At 42.6% G+C, this 20,129-nt stretch overlaps 1 protein-coding gene across 1 annotated transcript in view; it reads right to left on the reverse strand.

Moving 5' to 3' along the window:
• Window positions 1-3,700: 3,700 nt before the first annotated feature.
• The window catches only part of mcm8 (minichromosome maintenance 8 homologous recombination repair factor), a 35,591-nt gene continuing 19,162 nt past the window's right edge, over window positions 3,701-20,129 (reverse strand). The window contains exons 12-18 of the mRNA XM_070889867.1: window positions 17,907-18,044; window positions 15,694-15,889; window positions 14,894-15,113; window positions 13,297-13,506; window positions 9,435-9,511; window positions 8,068-8,257; window positions 3,701-6,121 (exon numbers count right to left, since the gene is read on the reverse strand). Of these exons, the coding sequence (XP_070745968.1) occupies window positions 6,029-6,121; window positions 8,068-8,257; window positions 9,435-9,511; window positions 13,297-13,506; window positions 14,894-15,113; window positions 15,694-15,889; window positions 17,907-18,044 (1,124 nt within the window). The 3' untranslated portion in view covers window positions 3,701-6,028. The remainder of the gene's footprint in view (window positions 6,122-8,067; window positions 8,258-9,434; window positions 9,512-13,296; window positions 13,507-14,893; window positions 15,114-15,693; window positions 15,890-17,906; window positions 18,045-20,129) is intronic.

A 20,129-nucleotide genomic window follows, 5' to 3' on the forward strand; every position in this document is an offset into this window, starting at 1 on the left:
GCAGCAGGCCAGGGCCATTGGAGGGAGCAGTGAGCGGCGGCCCAGAAATCGGCGCGGTCCAGGCATGCAAGACCACCAGCAGGCCGGGGCCATTGGAGGGAGCAGCACATGGCAGCATGCTACTGCAGGGAGCAGCACGTGTTGCTGCAGGAGGGCGACGGCTACGAAGCCAGGTCACTGATTGCAGTGTGGGCAGGCACAGCAGGAGGGGCGAAGGAGCGGCAAGAGTCCATAGAGGGAAGTGACCGGGCCCAGGAGAGGTGTGAATCTGGGGCCGCGCAGAGGTGAGGGGCCCAGGGGCAGCACGGGCCAGCCCACACTGCGATATATGTGCGCGCTCGGTCTGTGCAGCAGAGCTGGTCTCCAGTTCGTCTTGGGTAATCCTCGCCACTGGACCAAGACCTAGCTCTGTCAAGTCCGTGTGGTGGCTGGTGTGCAACGGCCACCGCACGTTAAAAAAATCCAAACACAGGCATTTTCCACCCTTCACGATGTAGTTCGGGATTTGGAATATTAGGTCCTTCATTGAAACACCTGTGAACTCATCCCTTTTTGGTGTGGAAGCGAGTCATCCTCGCTTCGAGGGACTGCCTATGATGATGATGATCTGCGGCATAACTAAAACCATCTATTTCCACCTCCGTAACATTGCCCGCCTGTGACCCTGCCTCAGCTCATCTGCTGTTGAAATCCTCATCCATGCCTTTGTTACCTTTAGACTTGACTACTCCAACGCACTCCTGGCTGGCCTCCCACATTCTGCCCTACGTAAACTTGAGGTCATCCAAAATTCGGCAACCCATGTCCTAACTCGTACCAAGTCCCAATCACCCATCACTCTTGTGCTCGTTGACCTACATTAAGCAACACCTCGATTTCAAAATTCTCATGCTTGTTTACAAATCCATCCACGGCCTTGCCCCTCCCTATCTCTAATCTCTTTCAGCCTCAGAACCCTACGAGATGTCTGCATTCCTCAAATTCTGCCCTTTTGAGCATCCCTAACTATAACTGCTCAAACATCAGTGGCCGTGCCTTCAGGTGCCTGGACCCTAAGCTCTGGAACTTCCTCCCTAAACCGCTCTGCCTCTCTTTCCTCCTTTGACGGTACTTAAAACCTACCTCTTTGACCAAACTTTTGGTCATCTGCTGTAATTTCTTATGTGGCTCAGTGTCAAATGTATTTGTTTTGTCATACCACTGCTGTGAAGCGCCTTGGGATGTTTTACTATGATAAAGGTGCTATATAAATAAAAGTTGTTGTTGTAGGCAACAGAAGGCACGGCCACCAATGGTTGAGCGATTATGATCAGGGAAGCTCAAAAGGGCAGAATTAGAGGAGCGCAGACATCTCAAGAGGGCGGGGGGTGCGCGGGTTGTGGGGCTGGAGGAGATTACAGAGAAAGGGAGGGATGAGGCCATGGAGCAATTTGAAAATAAAGATGAGAATTTTGAAATCGAGGCGCTGCTTAACTGGAAGCCAATGAAGGTCAGCGAGCACAGGGGTGATGGGTGAGCGGGACTTGGTCCGAGTTAGAACACAGGCAGCCAAGTTTTGGATCACCTCGTTAACGTAGGGTAAAATGTGGGAGGCAAGCCAGGAGTGCGTTGGAATTGCCAAGTCTAGAGGTAACAAAGGCATGGATTAGGGCAGATGAGCTGAAGCAAGGGCAGAGACGGACGATGTTATGGAGATGGAAATAGGTGGTCTTAGTTATGCTGCGGATATATGGTCGAAAGCTCATTTCAGAGTCAAATATGACATCAAGGTTACGATCAGTCTGGTTCAGCCTCAGACAGAAGTTAGGGAGAGGGATGGAGTCAGTGGCTAGGAAACGGAGTTTGTGGCGGGGACCAAAAACAATGGCTTCGGTCTTCCCAATATTCAATTGGAAAAAATTTCTGCTCATCCAGAACTGGATGTCGGACAAGCAGTCTGACAATTTAGAGACTGTGGCTGGGTCAAGAGAAGTGGTAGTGAGGTGGAGTTGGGTGTCATTCAATGGGAAATATACCAGCTGGATTTTCATTGATCAAAAGGTTACTTGGTGGCTTGACCAAACAATTTGAAATATTACCATGAGAATTTATCCAAAGGAATGCTAAAAACCCACTTCATATTTCCACTGGTTGGGGATTCTAGGACTGAGGGATAGTCTAAAAATTAGAGCCAGATCTTTCAAGAGTGAAATTAGAAAATATTTCCACACACAAAGGGGGGTAGAAGTTTGGAACTCTCTTCTGCAAATGGCAATTGATGCTAGGTCAATTGTTAATTTTAAATCTGAGATTGATGGATTTTTGTTAACCAAAGATATTAAGGGATATGGGCCAAAGGCGGGTATATGGAGTTAGGTCGCAGATCAGCCATGATGTCATTGAATGGCAGAATGGCCTACTCCTTTTCCTATGTTCTATTGTAGCATCTACATGTTTCTTAAATGATTCCAGGGATTTTTTTTGCCGTCACTCCTCTATCTGTAGGTCTGTTGCACATGTTGATCATTCTTTCTGTAAAGAAGGATTTCCTGTCATCGATCCTAAAATTACCTATACAAAAAGGAAAATACTGCAGATAATCTGAAATAAAAAGCAGAAAATGCTGTAAATATTCAGGTCAGGCAGCATCTGTGAAGAGAGAGATGTTTTTCCACAGATGCTGCCCAACCTGCTGAGTATTTCCAGCATTTATTTTGTATCTAAAATTACCTTTATTAGTTTAAACCCATGTCCCCAGTTCTATTCCTGCACTTAAATTTTATGTAATATTCTGGGTTAACTTTTACTACATCCTCACGCCCCCCCCCCCCACCCCCCCAAAGCTTGAAAAATGCAGTGGCAACATTCTGTATTTTATTTTGTTATGTCAGATGTTGAAAATGAATCCAATTTGAAAAGTGGATTTAAGCCAGTTATGTCTCTGTGTAGCAAGTTATAGGTGCTGGTCACTATTGTGACACCATATTCAGTGGGAAATATTATACCAACTGGATTTTCATTGATCAAAAGTTTACTTGGTGGCTTGACCAAACAATTTGAAATATTACCATGAGAATTAACAGAGCATGGAATCGACAATATTTAATGCGGAACCAATAATGGAAATCTATGGAGGAAGATGTGAACATTCAGACATTGACATTTCCTCACAAAATGAGATCCGTCAAACTCTTTGTTTACAGAAGGGAGATCTAGTTGCTTGGCTTTAATTCTGGTGGAAGATTTGTGGATGAACTGAGATTCATACCATCCACTCAATGTTTAATTTGGAAGATCTGCCAAGAGATAATAAGCCTGATTGTTTAATCAAAAGTCTTGTCTCTTATCGAACACTAGGAAAAACAACCTAAAAGGGGATATTTTAATCCCTTGCAGACAGAAACTCATTTTGGTTTCAAGTTTGTGCTGTTTCAGTATCTCGCTCATTTGACTTGTGTGTTATTTAACCGATGAATAAATCTAAGACTTTTAACTTGTATGCATTGACCTGACAGACAGTATGGTAAAACATCTTTTATGTTCTCAGTGAACTATACACTGCACAATTATTATGGGTCACACATATAGAAGGGCTACTCAAGTACCACACTCTTTAGTGCTCCTTCACTACCATACTCAATTCAAAATGTAGGTGCTATTCTCTGGGCAAATGCATAGACCGTGGTAAAATTAAAATGAATTAAGAACATAGAAGTCTCAACAAGGGGATCAGTCCAAACTGTAAAGAGGTATGGACATTACATTTATTCTGTCAATGTTAAATAAAATATAATTTTAATAGCATTTGTTCATTGCATTTTTCAAAATACATTTTCTTTTAGATGGACAGAAACTCCTTTCCATACTTTGTAGAATTACAGAACCACAGAACATAGTATTTTCTGAATCAACTAAAAGCTATTTTTGTATAAATGATAATACACTCTGCTAATATTTGAAATAACATTTCTACACAGAATTGAGGAAACAGAATTACTTAGTGGTGTAAATACCCACAAAAGTGAGAAAATGTATTATGACCCATTCAATATTTCCAGCAATGTTTTTAAATTGGAAAAGATTCTTGTTTGAAAAATTCTCTCTTCCTTCTCAGTACACATTTTTAGAGAAGGTCTGGGCAGAACCTTCTCCAAACCAATGCCTTAACGCCATATAAACCCCACAGTTCCATACTGTTCTATTTTGTGGCTGAGCACAGATTAAACTCAGTTAAGGTAATAAGCAACCTGGCAGTAAAGATCTTACTGCTTGAATATCAGACATCTGACAGCAAAGCAGCATTAATAAAGTCTGAACAGGTGCCTTCTGTCCCCATCATCTATGATTATTAAAAATCTATCATCTGTACACACTTAAGTTAACTTTTTTCCACTATAAATTCTTAGGTCGACATCTGGAAACTGCCAATCTAAATTACATCTTTCCAGCAGTGGAGATGCTGCAATGCCACTACTGTGACAAGTTCACATAGGGAGTTTCCATTATAAATTTGAATATAGGAATTTATAATGGAAAATATAAAATAAGGGCAGAATTAAACAATTTAAAAATGGCAACTAAATTGTTTGCACGCCCTGGTCCAATTAACCCCACTTTACCCGAGGTCTCCACGTAGTCTGGACTCCCCGCAATATGCCATGGGAGATTAACTTGCTGCTTTTTATTCTCTATCGCTCACCCAAGAGGCATGCACCACACAGGTGAGATGGTGAACAATTTACTTTCACCTAGCCTCTGCCAATGCTGCTAAAGTATGCAGGAGCAGTACAGTGCAACTCTTCTCTCCCTTTTAATGTTTTTCAAATCCTTCTCCCTCCTTTTTTCAAAAATAGCTAATAATAGAACTAGTTCTGTGGGGTATACAGGATGTAGGTCCAAGCCTATTTTTCCATGACATAGCGAATATCAACATCCTACCCTAGCTCAATTACCTAACTGAACAGAAACTACCATTTTTGGGGATTGTGGAAATAATCAGAATGAACAATTCTATTCTGACCAACACTTTCCAAACATTATGAAATTCAGCAATTTTGAATGTATGCAGTACCTTGTCAGAATGGGCTGTTTTTTTTCTTTTTAAAAAAAAAAGCTAAAATTAGGATTTTGCCCAAACCTAGGAGGTGAAATTGCCCTGCGGTAACCATCTGGGGCCAGGACTTTCTGCGCCCGGTGCAGAAGTCCCACCCCTGCCGCTGTATTTGGCTTACCGCCCCTCAAAGGAATCGGAGCACAATCTCATGCGCTCCACTTCATTTGGGGGCAGTTACCGGGGCTTTGAGGGAAGCGCTACGTGCAGCGCTGACACACTTCAACGCCCCTCCCCTTCACTTAAAGGGGAGGCAGTTACGCACTCTGCAAGATCTCCTCTGATGGCCTCTAGGGCAGCGTGGGATCGGGCTAGCAGCCCGGCACCCAGACCACGCGAGGACCGCCATCATAAAGACGACCCGAGAGTCGGAATCGAAAAAAGATGACGGCCCGGGATGTTGGCACCCTCCCTTTTAAGGAGAGCCCCGAGAGCGAATAACGGCCATCTTTGCGACTGGCGAAGTTGCCGTTGATATCCGCTCGCGCCAGCCTCATGGGGCAATTTTCCCCCCCCACTGGACGGTAAGCGGTCAGGATGGTGAGGGGGTGCTGCGCACGGCGATTATGCCATCGCCAATTGCGCAGCGGCCCGGGGTATCAGCGTCTCCGTAAACTACCGGGTAATTTCCCAGGTGGCGGGAGAGCCTTCCTCTCCTTCCCACCCGAACGAAAAGTCTCCTCCACCTCGTTAGCCCCCTGGAGGCGTTAATGGGGCTTTAAAAAGGGGCAATTTCAGCCACCTAGTGTTTATAAGTGAATAAATATTTCTAGTATCGCCCATACTATTTTGCTAATTTGTAACTGGAAAGATTTATGACATAATAATCACATCACCTAATATAGATGTCATTTTAGCTCTCCTTGCTTTTGTTCTCCTTTGAGGGGGTTAGACAATTCTACAAAAGCTCTTAGTGTAGAACGTTTGATCGGTCTGCGGTTACATGGTCTGGAGCTGATAAAGTCTTGGTCCCTTTTTTAACAAGTAGCCCTGATCATTCAAAGAGTGGATAAATCCCTCAAAGTCAAATACCTGCATAATTTAAGACAAAAATAAAGTTAGGTTTAATCATTATCTGTAGTACTATGCATTGCAGCAATAATCATTTGCTTTTACATTTTGCCTCTCAAGGTGCTTCACAGAGAAATAGTAAAAGGAAACTATGCAGAGCCAAGAGAGAGATATTGAGAGGTGACTGAAGATTAGGTGGAAAAGATGGGGTTGGAAGAGTTTTTTTTTTTAAATAAAAAGGACAGCGAAGTAGAGGGGCAAATGGATTTAGGGAGGAAGTTTCTAAGACGGATCAATGAGACTGAAAGTTCTGCCATGAAAAGGTGGGTTAAAAAAAAGGATGATGGTTGTGGTGGTTGGCCCCAGGATATCGCTGCAGGGGTTCTACAACTCTTTTGGAGTAAACAATGTTAAACATTAAATCGTGCCCCCCGAGCTGGGGGATACTGCAAACATTTCCCAAGGCCCTTTTTTTTTGTTTTTTTGTAGGTTTCTTTTTTGTGTTTTTTTTGGGCTCTAAAACCATAATTTACAAGTGCCCCCTATAAAAGGGGAGGGGGACACGAAAAACACGGCAATTAAAACAAATGAAACTTTAAAACATATAAAATCAAATTAAAATTTGGTTGCCAGGGGTGACAATGCACCCCAGTCCCTCCGGCGCCCACCTCTCGCGGAAGGCCGCGAGCGTACCGGTGGAAACCGCGTGCTCCATCTCTAAGGACACTCTGGCCCGGATGTAGGCACGGAAGAGAGGCAGGCAGTCAGGCTGAATGACCCCCTCGACCGCCCGCTGCCTGGACCGGCTGATGGACAGGGGTTCTACAGGGCAGCCCAACCATCTTCAGCTGTTTCATCAATGACCTTCCCTCCATCGTAAGGTCAGAAGTGGGGATGTTTACTGATGACTGCACAGTGTTCAGTTCCTTTCGCAACTCCTTAGATAATGGTGCAGTCCATGCCCACATGCAGCAAGACCTGGATGGCATTCAAGCTTGGACTGATAAATGGCACGTAACATTCGTGCCACACAAGTGCCAGGTAATGACTATCTCCAACAAGCGAGAGTAACCACCGCCCCTTCAACATCATTACCATCGCCAAATCCCCAACCATCAACATCCTGGGGGGGTCACCACTGACCAGAAACTTAACATACATACTGTGGCAACAAGAGCAGGCCAGCGGCTGGGTATTCTGCAGCGAATGTCTCATCTCCTGACTCCCCAAAGCATTTCCACCATTTACAAGGCACAAGTCAGGAGTGTAATGGATGAGTGCAGCTCCAACACTCAAGAAGCTTCACACCATCCAAGCACTCCATTCACTCCCTTCATCACCGGCGTACCGTGACTGCAGTGTGTGCCATCTACAAGATGCACTGCAGCAACTCGCTAAGGCTTCACCAGCAGCTTCTCCCAAACCCGTGACCTCTACCACCTAGAAGGATAAGGGCTGATAAGTGGCACGTAACATTCGCGCACATGGGAACACCATCACCTACAAGTTCCCCTCCAAGTTACACACCATCCTGAGGAAGTATATTACCATTCCTTCATCGTCGCTGGGTTAAAATCCTGGAACTCCCTCTGTAACAGCACTGTGGGAGAACCCTCACCACACGGACTACAGCAGTTCAAGAAGGCAGCTCACCACCACCTTCTCAAGGGAAATAAATGCCTTGCCAACGACTCCCACATCCCATGAACAAATTAAAAAAGACGGCAGAGAGATGCACAGGAACCCAAAGTAAGACCGTAGAATATGGGAGGGATGTATTTAATGGAGAGAGAAAAGGAGGAGGACAAGAGAAAGAAAGGAGTACAGAAAAGAAAGATTGAAACAAAAAGGAGAGAAAAGAAACAGAACAAACTTGTATTTATATAACGTCTTTCACAATCTCAAAATGTCTGAAATCGCTTCACAACCAACAAAGTACTTTTAAATGACAAAGTAGATGCATTTACCTGTATCTGTATTTCTCTTGCTAATTGCTTGAGTTGTTGAAATTCAAAAACAGTTTTATAAGTCTGTTCTGCTATCCTGTTCAGAGCAGCCACAAATTTTTTTGCTTGGGATCGATTGCTCATACCTGAACCATGCTGTGAGCGTTGAAAATCCAATCGTCCAAGCTCATCAGAAAATGTATCTAATAAGCTGTTGAAACAGTATATATGTTTTATGAAGATGATTTATTGAAGCCAAATTGAGAGAAAGAGAGAGACAGACAAAGAAGGGGAAATAAAGAGTTTACTTTCACCTGATTACACAGGTGGCTTCCATTTTCAATTCTGGAATAGTCAAATACTACATTTTTACCAGAAGGCATTTAAAGCCTCAGACTGATGCCCATAGTGTTACCTAGACTAGAGATTGACCCAGAAGATGTTAAGTAAGTAAGCAACATTACCACCTACCTTGGAGACCAAGCATGGAAGGCTCAAATGAGCAAAATCAATATAAATACATTTGCATGACAAAAGAATCGTGGAAACAAACAATGCAGAAATAGATGAGTCACAAATGGATGCAACAGGAAATGAGTTAGTGGAAATGGATAGTCAAATATTTTATTTTATTATTGATAGCAAGATATAGCTGGAAAATGCTAAGCAACATTAAGAATCTTCAGTTCCTTCGGCACAGGAAGAATACTTCATATTTTTGCAACCTAGGATTATCAAATGTGTTCAGTATACAAATGGCTCATGGATAGTGATGGAACAGAAGTGCTACCTTTTACCCATTTCCAACCTGGGATCGGGTGTTTCCGGATTAGTGATGTCAGAAAGCAAATCAAAAGTCCGGAAAAGCCCGGAATGGCCTCGATCCTGAGGGTTCCGGATTTTAGGCACTGCACCTGTATTAACTTTAGGTTGGTTTCCACCATACCTCCAAATATACAATTTCCTGTCAGATCCCATTACTCCAGCAAAACTTTGTTGGCTCTAAAATAGAAAGACTTTGTCTTTTACTTCATAAATCGACTTATTTTGTTTGGATTTTTACGGCTCTTAAAAATGGGGAAAAGATCCTTAAGCAGATGAAAATTTAAACAGTTGAAAGGCTGTTTTTTTGCAATGGTAATAATCAAATAAAGATTATTAATTGTACCCATTACTCTCCAAATGTTAAACTGTGTCAGCTCCCTGAACATCCTCGAGTCATTAGAATTACCAATTAATTTCTTTCTCCTAACTATGTTCACGGTCAACAGTTGAATTAGCCTGTGTTCATCATTGTGTACTATTTGTTCCATGTTTTGTACCTTTATGCTTTTTGTTTGCCTCTACTCATTCTGTAAATAAAGATAATATTAAAAAAAAGGCTCTACCTATGTTTCATGATGTCCACCACATCTTCTGCATCACTTTTTGTTGCATTTTCTCTGAGTTCTAATCTTGCTCTTGCCTTTCAAAACACAGAAAGTAGTTTTTAATCTCAAACATGAATAGGCACTGAATTGAACAGAATACTAGTTACAATGGGCCCAAGTTTCCACATGATTTGCGCCTGATTTTTAGGAGCAACTGGTGGAGAACGGACTATCTTAGAAATCGCAATTCTCCACATTTTTTTTCCTGCAGTTCTAGTCAGGTAGAACAGTTCTACTTTAGAACAGAATTTTTTCTTCAAAAGGGGGCGTGTCCGGCCACTGACGCCTGATTTCAAAGTTTCCACAGTGAAAACGTACTCCAAACTAAAGTAGAATGGAGCAAGTGAAGATTTTTGTAGAACTGAAAAAACCTGTTCTACACATTAAAAAATCAGGCGCAGGTTACAAATTAGGCGTCCAGAACGAGGTGGGGGGGGGGGGGGGGGGGGAAGGGAACTCATTAAGTTCTACAATCAATCCTTATTTATACTTCTACAAATATTATACAAATAAATCCAACCTGAATAAACATTTATAAGCAAAAAAAAGATTAAATAAACCATCTTCCTACCTGTGTGAAAGTGCTTCAGCCATCGTTCGAAGGAAACCGCCGTTTGTTGCCGCGCAGGGGAGGGAGGGGAAGGAGACAGCGGCTTGTTGCCGCGCAGGGGAGGGAGGGGAAGGAGACAGTGGCTTGTTGCCGCGCAGGGAGGGGAGGGAGGGGAAGGAGACAGCGGCTTGTTGCCGCGCAGGGGAGGGAGGGGAAGGAGACAGTGGCTTGTTGCCGTGGAGGGAGGGGAAGGAGACAGCGGCTTGTTGCCGCGCAGGGGAGGGAGGGGAAGGAGACAGCGGCTTGTTGCCGTGGAGGGAGGGGAAGGAGACAGCGGCTTGTTGCCGCGCAGGGGAGGGAGGGGAAGGAGACAGTGGCTTGTTGCCGTGGAGGGGAGGGAGGGGAAGGAGACAGCCGTTTGTTGCCGTGGAGGGGAGGGAGGGTAAGGAGACAGTGAGAAGGGAAGCCTCAGTGCTGATGTGCTGATAGTAATGTGATTTTATTAAAAAATGTTCAAAAATTAAACAGCTACAAAGAACTACAAAAATGGCCGTGTGCCAATGTTTTTTTTCACACTGAGCATGCGCGAACGCTCCAACGCGCAGCGTTGCCGGCAGGAAAAAAACTAATTTAAATAGTACCCGCCCCCTCCCACTTACAAAATCGGCGCGAGTGTAGGCTCCGCCACCCTGGGCGCCGCGCCAAACAGACAAGGAGCTGCAAAGCGCTCGAGAATAACGCGTTTTTTTTCTGGCGCCGTTTTAGGCGCGAAAAACGGGCACCCAGCTCGGAGGGGCGCCCGTTTTTTATCCTGTGGAAACTTGGGCCCAATGGATTGGAACATGGTACAGCAAAATATGAATTAGAGATACTAATGGAGAAAATCAGTCTGCTCCCAAACATTTCAAAGGAGGATGCACTTTAGTGCCAATTAATACCCAACTTGCACAATGCCATTTATAATCTAGCAAAATATCACAAGGTACTTCACAATGAGAAAGGATGCGGGAACTGGGAGGAGACTTAGAGGAGGTGATGATCAAAGGAGAAATTGAAGAGGTTGTTTTAATGAGACCTTTGAAGGAAGCTAGAAACTATTTCAGAGAATTGGACCATGATAGCTGAAGACTTCCATCACCGATGGTGCAGCAGAGGGAGAAAAGGGCGTGGGGCAGAGCAGGGCGGGGGAAAACGCATTAGGCCAGAATCAAAAGTGAAATATGTTGCCTGGGATATAGAGCTAGTTGGATGGAGCAAAGCCTTAAGAGGGAATTTTTAAAAGAGGGTCACAATTTTTCAAATCAATAGGCAATGAGTGGGGAAATCTCAGCAAGGCCAGGGATGATAGATGATCAAAAACAGTATGAGATAGGATGCAGTCAGTGACATTCTGGGAGAGTTAGTTTGAGAGTTAGGAGCTCTGGAGACCAGAAAGGCGAGCTTTGGAGAAAGAGTCAGGCATAAGTGACTGTTTCAGCAGGACGAATAGGAATGGCGGAGGTGTTGGAGGTGGAAATGGGTGGTCTTAGTGACGTTTGAGATGTGGGATTTGAAGTTCAGTTCAAGGTTAAACATGATTCCAAGGCTGAACGCCATCAGGTTTAGCCTGAGGATAGTAAGTTGCTTTTTTAAAATGTATTCCTGGGATGTGGGCATCGCTGGCAAGGCCAGCATTTATCGCCCTTGAGAAGTTGGTGGTGATCCACCTTATACAACTGAGTGGTTTATTAGGCTATTTCAGAGGGCAGTTAAGAGTCAACCACATTGCTGAAGGTCTAGAGTCATAATATATAGGCCAGACCAGGTAAGGGCGACAGATTTCCTTCCCTAAAGGATATTAGTGAACCAGATGGGTTTTTACAGCAATCTGGTAGTTTTATGGTCACCATTACTGATACTAGCTTTTTATTCCAGATTTTATTTTAATTAACTGAATTTAAATCCCCCAGCTGCCGGGATTTGAACTCATGTCCCCAAATATCATTAATCTGAGGCCTCTGGAATACTTGTCCAGTAACATAACCACTATGCTACTGTACCCCATGCTGCAGGTGAAAACTCCAACTCATCATCATCATAGGCAGTCCCTCGAACGAGGATGACTTGCTTCCACACCAAAAGGGATGAGTTCACAGATGTTTCAATGAAGGATCCAATATTCCAGTCCTGAACTCCAGGGCGGAAGATGCCTGTGCGTGGATTTTTTTTTAGCATGTGGTGACTGTTGCACATCAGCCATCACATGGGCTTGACAGAGCTAGGCCTTTATCCAGTGGCAAGGGTTAACCAGGACAACTGAAGACCTGCTCTGCTGCACGGACCTAGTGCGCCACAAATCGCAGTGTGGGCTGGCCTGTGCCCTCAGCTCTTCTGGGCCCCGTACTATAATTTGCCGCACCTCCGCTACGACCTTCCCGCTCCTCCACTGTTCCTGGGCCCTGTCGATGTTCCAGCCCATGCTCTAACCGGCGACCTGGGCCTTGATGACATCACCCAGTCACCCACCTCAAAGTCTTCGCACACTTGGGACGACTCGCACTGGAAGCTATAGTGGCATGCTCCAGCTCTTTATACTCCCGACCTGCGGCGGTGTCCTCTTGCAGTTGGGGTAGCCCATGATGTTGCAGGGGCCCGGCGCTCCAGCTGTATATATTCCCGACCTGCAGTGGTGAAAACTCCAACTAGTGGTCACGTGTTACATCATAGAAAAGGAGAAAGTCTTGTTTCAGCTGTTCTTCTATGCCTTTAGTGCCCAGATCAAGAGCAAGATTGATAGAGCCCCAAGGAACAGATCACTTTGCACAAAAGCCACAGAATGCTTTTTGTGGGGTTACCACAAACTGGACTATTAAGATAATTTATTCTCCTTCTCAAAAGTTACCATGTTCTCAATATGAAGGACGACTACTATAATAGACCCCCGAGTGTGACCCAAGAATGCCGTAAGATTGTTGGATTTAATAAGATAGATTCAGCACTCTCACACTCCCAGCTGGCAACTTCACTCAAAAAGAGCTAAAGTTACAACACTGTAGCACTGATTCTCCAAGCTGCGTTCTCCTTGAGCAACTCTCCCCGTCAGAAGTGCAGAAAATCTGAATTTACTCAAGTGCGTCACAGCTTCCTGCGTGTACTGTTTTTAGAACAAAATGGAAAAACAAGTAATATGGAGCGATTCTGACATTTTTTAAGGTATGTTCACATATGCCAGGTTTAAATTCTGTTTCATCAATTGCCCCAAAGTACTTTGAACAATACATCCATATTTACCTCTGTGAGCCTTATAAGAGACTCCAGCTGTCTTGTGGTAATTGGAGTGCTATCTGGGCCTTGATTTTGTCTCCTCAACTCCAGATAAAACTCTTGAAGTACTTGAGCTGCTTCAATGGATAACTTTGGACAAACATAATGACGGGCGTATCCTACATATTTTCTTAGTAATTGATGAGGAATAGGATCAAAATTTTCACCAGGGCAAACCTTTTAAACACAAATACTTTGGATCAGAATGTTACACAGCGGAGAACACAAACTATTAGATTTCTGTTTGTAGTCAATCATAGAAAAAGATACGGTGTGAAAATATCAAAACTTTTAGACACTTGTTTCAAGATCAAAATTCTACTCATCTGGAGTCTAGTAGCACCTTAAAAACCACACTGATAATTTAAATCAAATGCAAGTTTTATTGGCCAGTATTCTATTATCTGTATCTCTAATTTACTACATCTGTGTGGTTTCCCATTTCTTGTCAGAATTGGGAGTGGAACATATTTGCACTTTCAGCACTTAATGACAGATCAAGTAAATCACAGCCAAATACAGAGAAAACTCCCTTTACATAGATTCATTGATCTACCTTAACCTCAACCTTAGAAAAACATCACTTAAAGCACCAATAGGATTTTTCCATTTCCTTTACCATCCACCATTGAATGAAACTGTTAAACTGTGCTAACTGTGGGTAATTTTGTGCCGTAACTCCACACCCATTAAGAACTCACTTCACCCCATCAGTTCACCCCACTGTAATATCCATTTCCCCAGCTAATTCTCAGTTCTAAATTTTGCATTATTAGTATCAATACATTTTTTGCTTTTCCAGCTTCTCCACATCATGTCAGTTTTGCTTAGTTGATAGAGATTTGCTCCCAAATTAGGAGTATATAAATTCATGCTCCACTCCCCAGCAATTGAGCACATAATTTAGCCCCAAGGTAGAGCTGCTTTGGCAGAGATATTGCCCTTCAAATTAGGTATTAAACTAAAACTCCATCTCCCAGTCTCATTCGTTCACATGGATACTAAATATCCCATGGCATTATTCAAAGAACAAATGAAAAGACTTGCATTTATATTGTGCCTTTCACAACCTCAGGATACCAAACTTCTCCAGCTATCCTGAAGTTTTCCCAGTGTTCATGACAGATCATTAATCTCATTGTTATTTGTGGGATCTTATGTGCAAAATCACTGTTGTATTTCTTGCACTCAAGTCATTTACTTCAAAAGTATTTCATTGTAGGTGAAGCACGGAGACATTTCTAGCAGGCATAAGTGCTGTTTAAATACAAGTCTTTCTTTTTCCTTTCTCCCCCGCATCTTAATGATTTTATTGTATTTATTTCTGTTTTGAAGTATTTTGGTGTTCAGGAAGTCCTTGGCACAACACAATAGTGAATCGGTATACTGTGCCTTTCTGATGGCCAAGAGATTTTACTTCCATTTTGGACAATTAGGCGGTGGGAGTCACTGCCAGGATGCTGACTTATACATGACTATAAGCGTATTATAAAATACACTAATTATACAGTCACACAAATCATTTCTGGTTTCACTATTTCACAATTACTGCACATTTCTGTACCTTTAATCTTTCAGATAAGGGTCTATCTGAAGCAATTTCAAGTAAGGAAGTATTAGTATCTTGTGTGCTTTGACGTGAAACTGTGGCACTGCTCAAGACGGTTTTCTTCCCAGCATGCAAGGCCATGACATGTTCTGAAAGAAGGTTGTCATGATCTTCGTTTGGAGTATCAAGCAGAATAAATACCAAATCGAATCTTGAAAGTAGGGCACTGCCCATCCTGAAACATTAAACATAAATAATGAAAGTTATCTCACATGTGAATAGTACTATTTGTAAGATATTTCTGTATTCCTTTTATCCTGTAGAAATAGCACAACATACAATTCATACTGGTCAGCAATACATTGCTTAATATTCCTCTATGCTGGAAGAAAAATAATTTCCAATGAATATGCTTTGCAAGCAAATTAAAAACTATGATGCGTGGCTTCAGAGAGAGTTGAGAATTTTTTGTTAAACTGATAGACTATTGGCTTTTTATTCCACTTTTAAATTTACTTTCAGCCTTAAACACCCCAAATGTAACTCCCATTGGCCAGTTACAAAGATTGACCTTGAGTTACTTCCATAAAATGTAACTTTGCTTTTTCCTTCAAACTCCAGCTGCTGTCTCCCTCTGACAGTACAGCTGATACAAGAAATTCACTGCGAGACAAATCATAGGGAGAAATACATGTCCTACTGTTCTATAATGCAGTTTTGGGAGGACCACCACACTACCACTAAATGGTGAGTTTCTGTCTTTTCATATTACCCAAATTGCCAATGCAGAAAATAATTATACAAGCACAACCTACTTTAAGTTCTCAGAGACTGTTTTAGCTTTACTGTAGTGGCCTCCAACTGGATTAGCAGCAGCAAGGATTGATGTTCTGGCAGGCAAATTGCAAACAATTCCAGCTTTGGCTAGACTGATACTCTGTTGCTCCATGGCTTCCAGTAAGGCTTGATGCTGGTTTCCCATTTTATCAAATTCATCAATGCAGCAAATGCCTGAAATAGATCAGAAACAATTCAGCAAAGTACATTTTCCTAATTATAACAGAAATTTCAATTTTCCCAAAATAAATGAGTAATTCTAGTGGCTTCTGGCAAAGCAATAACCCCAAAGTAACATTGTTGCAATTGTTTAGGGATAAGATGGAAAAAAAGAAAATATTCACATTCCTAAAGTATATAATGAAAGCAGACAATTACAATTTGAGTGACAATTAAACACAGATACTGATGGTCAAGCTGAAAGGCCTAAATATTCTCCTAGCAAAAAGCACCCAATCTGTCATGTCTGGCAGAGCCAAATCCCCACTCCTATACATAGGTGGTGGACTGATTATAGAATCTTACAGTACAAAAGGAGGCTAATTGGCCCATCATGCATGTGTCAGCTCTTTGCAAGAGCAGTCCAATTTAGTCCAAGACACAACTTTATCCCATAATCCTGCAAATTAGTAGGCTTCAAATACATGTCCAATTGCCTTTTGAATGCTTCTATGGAATCTGATTCCACCATTCTTTCAGGTAGACATTTCAGATCTTAACAACCCTCTGAAAAAAATTCTCATTTCCTCTCTAATTCTTTTGCCAAATATTTTAAATCCATGGCCTCTGTTTATCAGCCCACTTGGCAGAGGAAAGTTTCTCCCTACTTGCTCTATCGAAACCCCTCATAATTTTGAATGCCTCTATTAGGTCTCCCCTTAACCTTCTCTGCTCTAAGGAAAACAATCTCAGCTTCTCCAATCTTTCCATATAACTGAAGTCCCTCATCCCTGGTATCATCCTGGTAATCCTCTGTACCCTCTCCAAGGCCTTAATATCCTTCCTAAAGCCCGGAATTATACATAGGTTGTGATCTAACTAGTGATTTGTAAAGCTTTAGCACGACTTCCTTGCTTTTGTATTCAATGCCATTATTGACAAAGCCAATTATCTCATCTGCTTTCTTAACTGCCTCAATAACTTGCCCTGCCACCTTCAACAATTTATGAATATGCACTCCCAGGTCCCTCGGTTCTTGCACACGCCTCAATATAGTACCATTTAGATTATACTGCCTCTCCATACTATTCCTCCCAATGTGCATCACTTCACACTTATCCACATTAAATTGCATCTGCCATGCGTCTGCCCATTTCACCAGTGAAATGGTCCTCCTGAAATCTGCTGCTTTCCTACTCATTATTTACTACAATGCCAAGTTTGGTATCATCCGCAAAGTTTGAAATTGTACTCCCTATACCCAAGTGCAGGTCATTTATATATAACAAGAAAAGCAATGGTCCTAATTTTGACCCTTGGGGGACCCCACTGCATATTTCTCTCCAGTCAGAAAAACATCTATTTCTCATATCCCTTAGCCAATTACGATATCATTGATCAAACAACAGAGCATATTTAGTCACAAGGCAAATTCCAGAAAAGGTAGGATCCACTTGATTGAAGCTTTTCAAATATATGAAAATATAAATTATAAAAGTGATTAAACAGGAACAAAGAATGGAATATAAAATAGCTTAGATTTTTTAAAAAAGGAAAAAAGTTTGAGGAATAAGAATGAATGCAATGGCAGAAGGGTTTGTAGCTTGTAGGAAATAGGTTTCAGAACAAATAGCACCAATGGCTGACTTGAGGGATATAATAACGAGAACCTGCAATAAGGAAAACAAAGACAAGCCTAACTGGTACCTCTCAATAGTTTAAAATTAACAGATGACATAGGTCCAAATCAAATCCCAATCTTTCAGCATGCAGCGAAAAAATCTAACTGCAAATGCAAATATCTTTACTACAGCTGTGAACATACAGAGCTGGAGTTTCCTTTTTGAGAATGTAGTATTTCCCCACCCCACAGACCAAGTAGTCAGATTGAATCAATTTTACAATTAATTTCCTAAGCACCTAGCCAAGTACCGTAGTCAGAAATACTCCCAATACACATGTACTTTGTAGTTCATGACTGCGTAATTAGCTATGCATTCGGTCATCACCATATATCCAATTTGTTAATTACCTTGATCACCAAGTACAAGAGCCCCTGCTTCCAATGCAAAATCTCCTGATCCGCTGTCCCTTGATAAAGTTACAGTCAGTCCAGAAGTGGTGCTGGTGTTACCACAGACATATACTCCTCGTGGGGCAATATTGCACACTGCCTAAGAATAACATTGCAAATGGGCACTTGAGCATAACATATGGCTAAATAAAATATAGCGAAATACACTTATCTGCAAAGTGCATAATTTGCACCACAGTTTTGAAGACAATAAGTAGAACCAAAACATCAAACATGCACCTGATGTATTTTGAAAATCAAATATTAAATCTGAGCACTGGTTATATTTGTAATATTTTATAGTACATTATTTCTCCTTTTGAGTAATATTCTCAACATCATGAACTACACATCAATTCAAATAAAATCCCTATCTATAGTTATTTCAACAACAAATTCTATTCCACAGGAAATGTCTGCCTAAAATGGAAGCTGTTACAAAATGACTTTATGGCATAAGGAATTCTGTGTAATACAGATTTATATTTCAGTGTTGTCCACAATCTCTTCTATTTTTAATCCACAAGAATGGAATATAAATCACAACTTTGTCCACTTATACTTTTTCTTGAAAATATAGTTGTTGTGTATCTGTAAAGCATGCACTCCCATGTTCCGCCACCAGGGAGCCCATCCCCTGAAGTCCCAAGGGATCCCAGCATTCCTTGGGAGCACTGTATATAAGACGGCCCCTAAGGCCTGTTCCTCACTCTGGAGTATCTTATTAAAGACTGAGGTCACTGTTACTTTAACCTCCCTGTGTGCAGCCTCATCTGTGTTAGGAACACACTAATAGTTAACTTTCATCAGGCAGAATTGAGCATTTTTCTAATACAAAAGTAAAGGCCTTGAAATTACTGAGATATTAACATATGAGCATTTAACACATTCATCAGAAATTTCTTCCTCTGCTTCTTTTAAAGTAGTGAGGGATGCAAAACATCAAATGGAATAATTGTGATTTGTTTCATCATCGTCATAGACGGTCCCTCGAACATACCAAAAGGGATGAGTTTGCAGATGTTTCAATGAAAGACCTGATATTCCAGTCCTGAACTCCAGGGGTGGAAGATGCCTGTGTGTGTATTTTTTTAACATGTGACCGTTGCACATCAGTCACCACATGGGCTTGGCCTTTATCCAATGGCAAGCATTAACCAGGAGGACTGGAGACCTGCTGGCTTGTGCTGCCCCTGGGCTCTCGGCTCTTCTAGGCCCTGTACCCTCATTTGCCGCACCTTCGCCACGATCTCTCGCTGTTCCTCCGCCACAAAACATTCGCCGCACCTCTGCCACGATTTCTCACCGCACCTTCGCACCAAACATTCACCACACCTCCGCCACGATCACTCGCCAAATCTCAGCAATGATCTCTCACCGCTCCTCTGCCCTGATCATTTGTCGCATTTCTGCCTCGATCTCTCACCGCTTCTACGCCTCAAACATTAGCTGCACTACTGCCACGATCTCTCGACACTCATCCGCCCGACCTTCCTGCTCCTCTGCTGTACCTGGGCCCCGCCGATGTTCCTGCCCACGCTCCAAACGGCGACCTGGGTTTTGATGACACCCAGTCGCCCACCTCGAAGTCGTCGCACACTTGGAGCAGCTCGCGCTGGAAGTTGTAGTGGCATGCATCAGCTCTTTTATCCTCCCGACCTGCAGTGGTGTCCTCTCGCATGTCGGGGTGGCCCATAGGCGAGGTCAACAACACAGAGACATAGAGAATAAACTTCCAGGATTCGATTTGTTCTTTTTGCCTAATTTGCTCACCACAATCTACATTGGGATCAGGTCTAGGTAAGCCTGCCTCACTTGGAAACTGAATGTTATCCAGTGGAATTGAACTAAGCTGAACAGTAGAAAGCACCAATGTTTCCATAATGTGTGCAGCACTGTGGATCTCAGTGGGGCAGTCAAGCACGGAGGTATTACAACTGGGCTCAGCAGGGGACAGGAACAAAATAAATCAGCCAGGGCTCCTGCTTCCGATCACGGTCAGCCACTCCTGCTACAAAGTTCAGCTGTATGGATACCAATTCCAGGCATTTGAATACTTAATCAGATGTCCTCCTTGGTCTAACAGTGTGCCAACACTCACAAAAGAATGGGTACTTGAACAAGATATCAGAGGACAGTTGACACTCCTGCAACTGTTCCCCAGTAGGAATCCATATCGTA

Source organism: Pristiophorus japonicus, chromosome 9, assembly GCF_044704955.1.
Source record: "Pristiophorus japonicus isolate sPriJap1 chromosome 9, sPriJap1.hap1, whole genome shotgun sequence".
In the NCBI taxonomy this organism is placed as follows: domain Eukaryota; kingdom Metazoa; phylum Chordata; class Chondrichthyes; family Pristiophoridae; genus Pristiophorus; species Pristiophorus japonicus.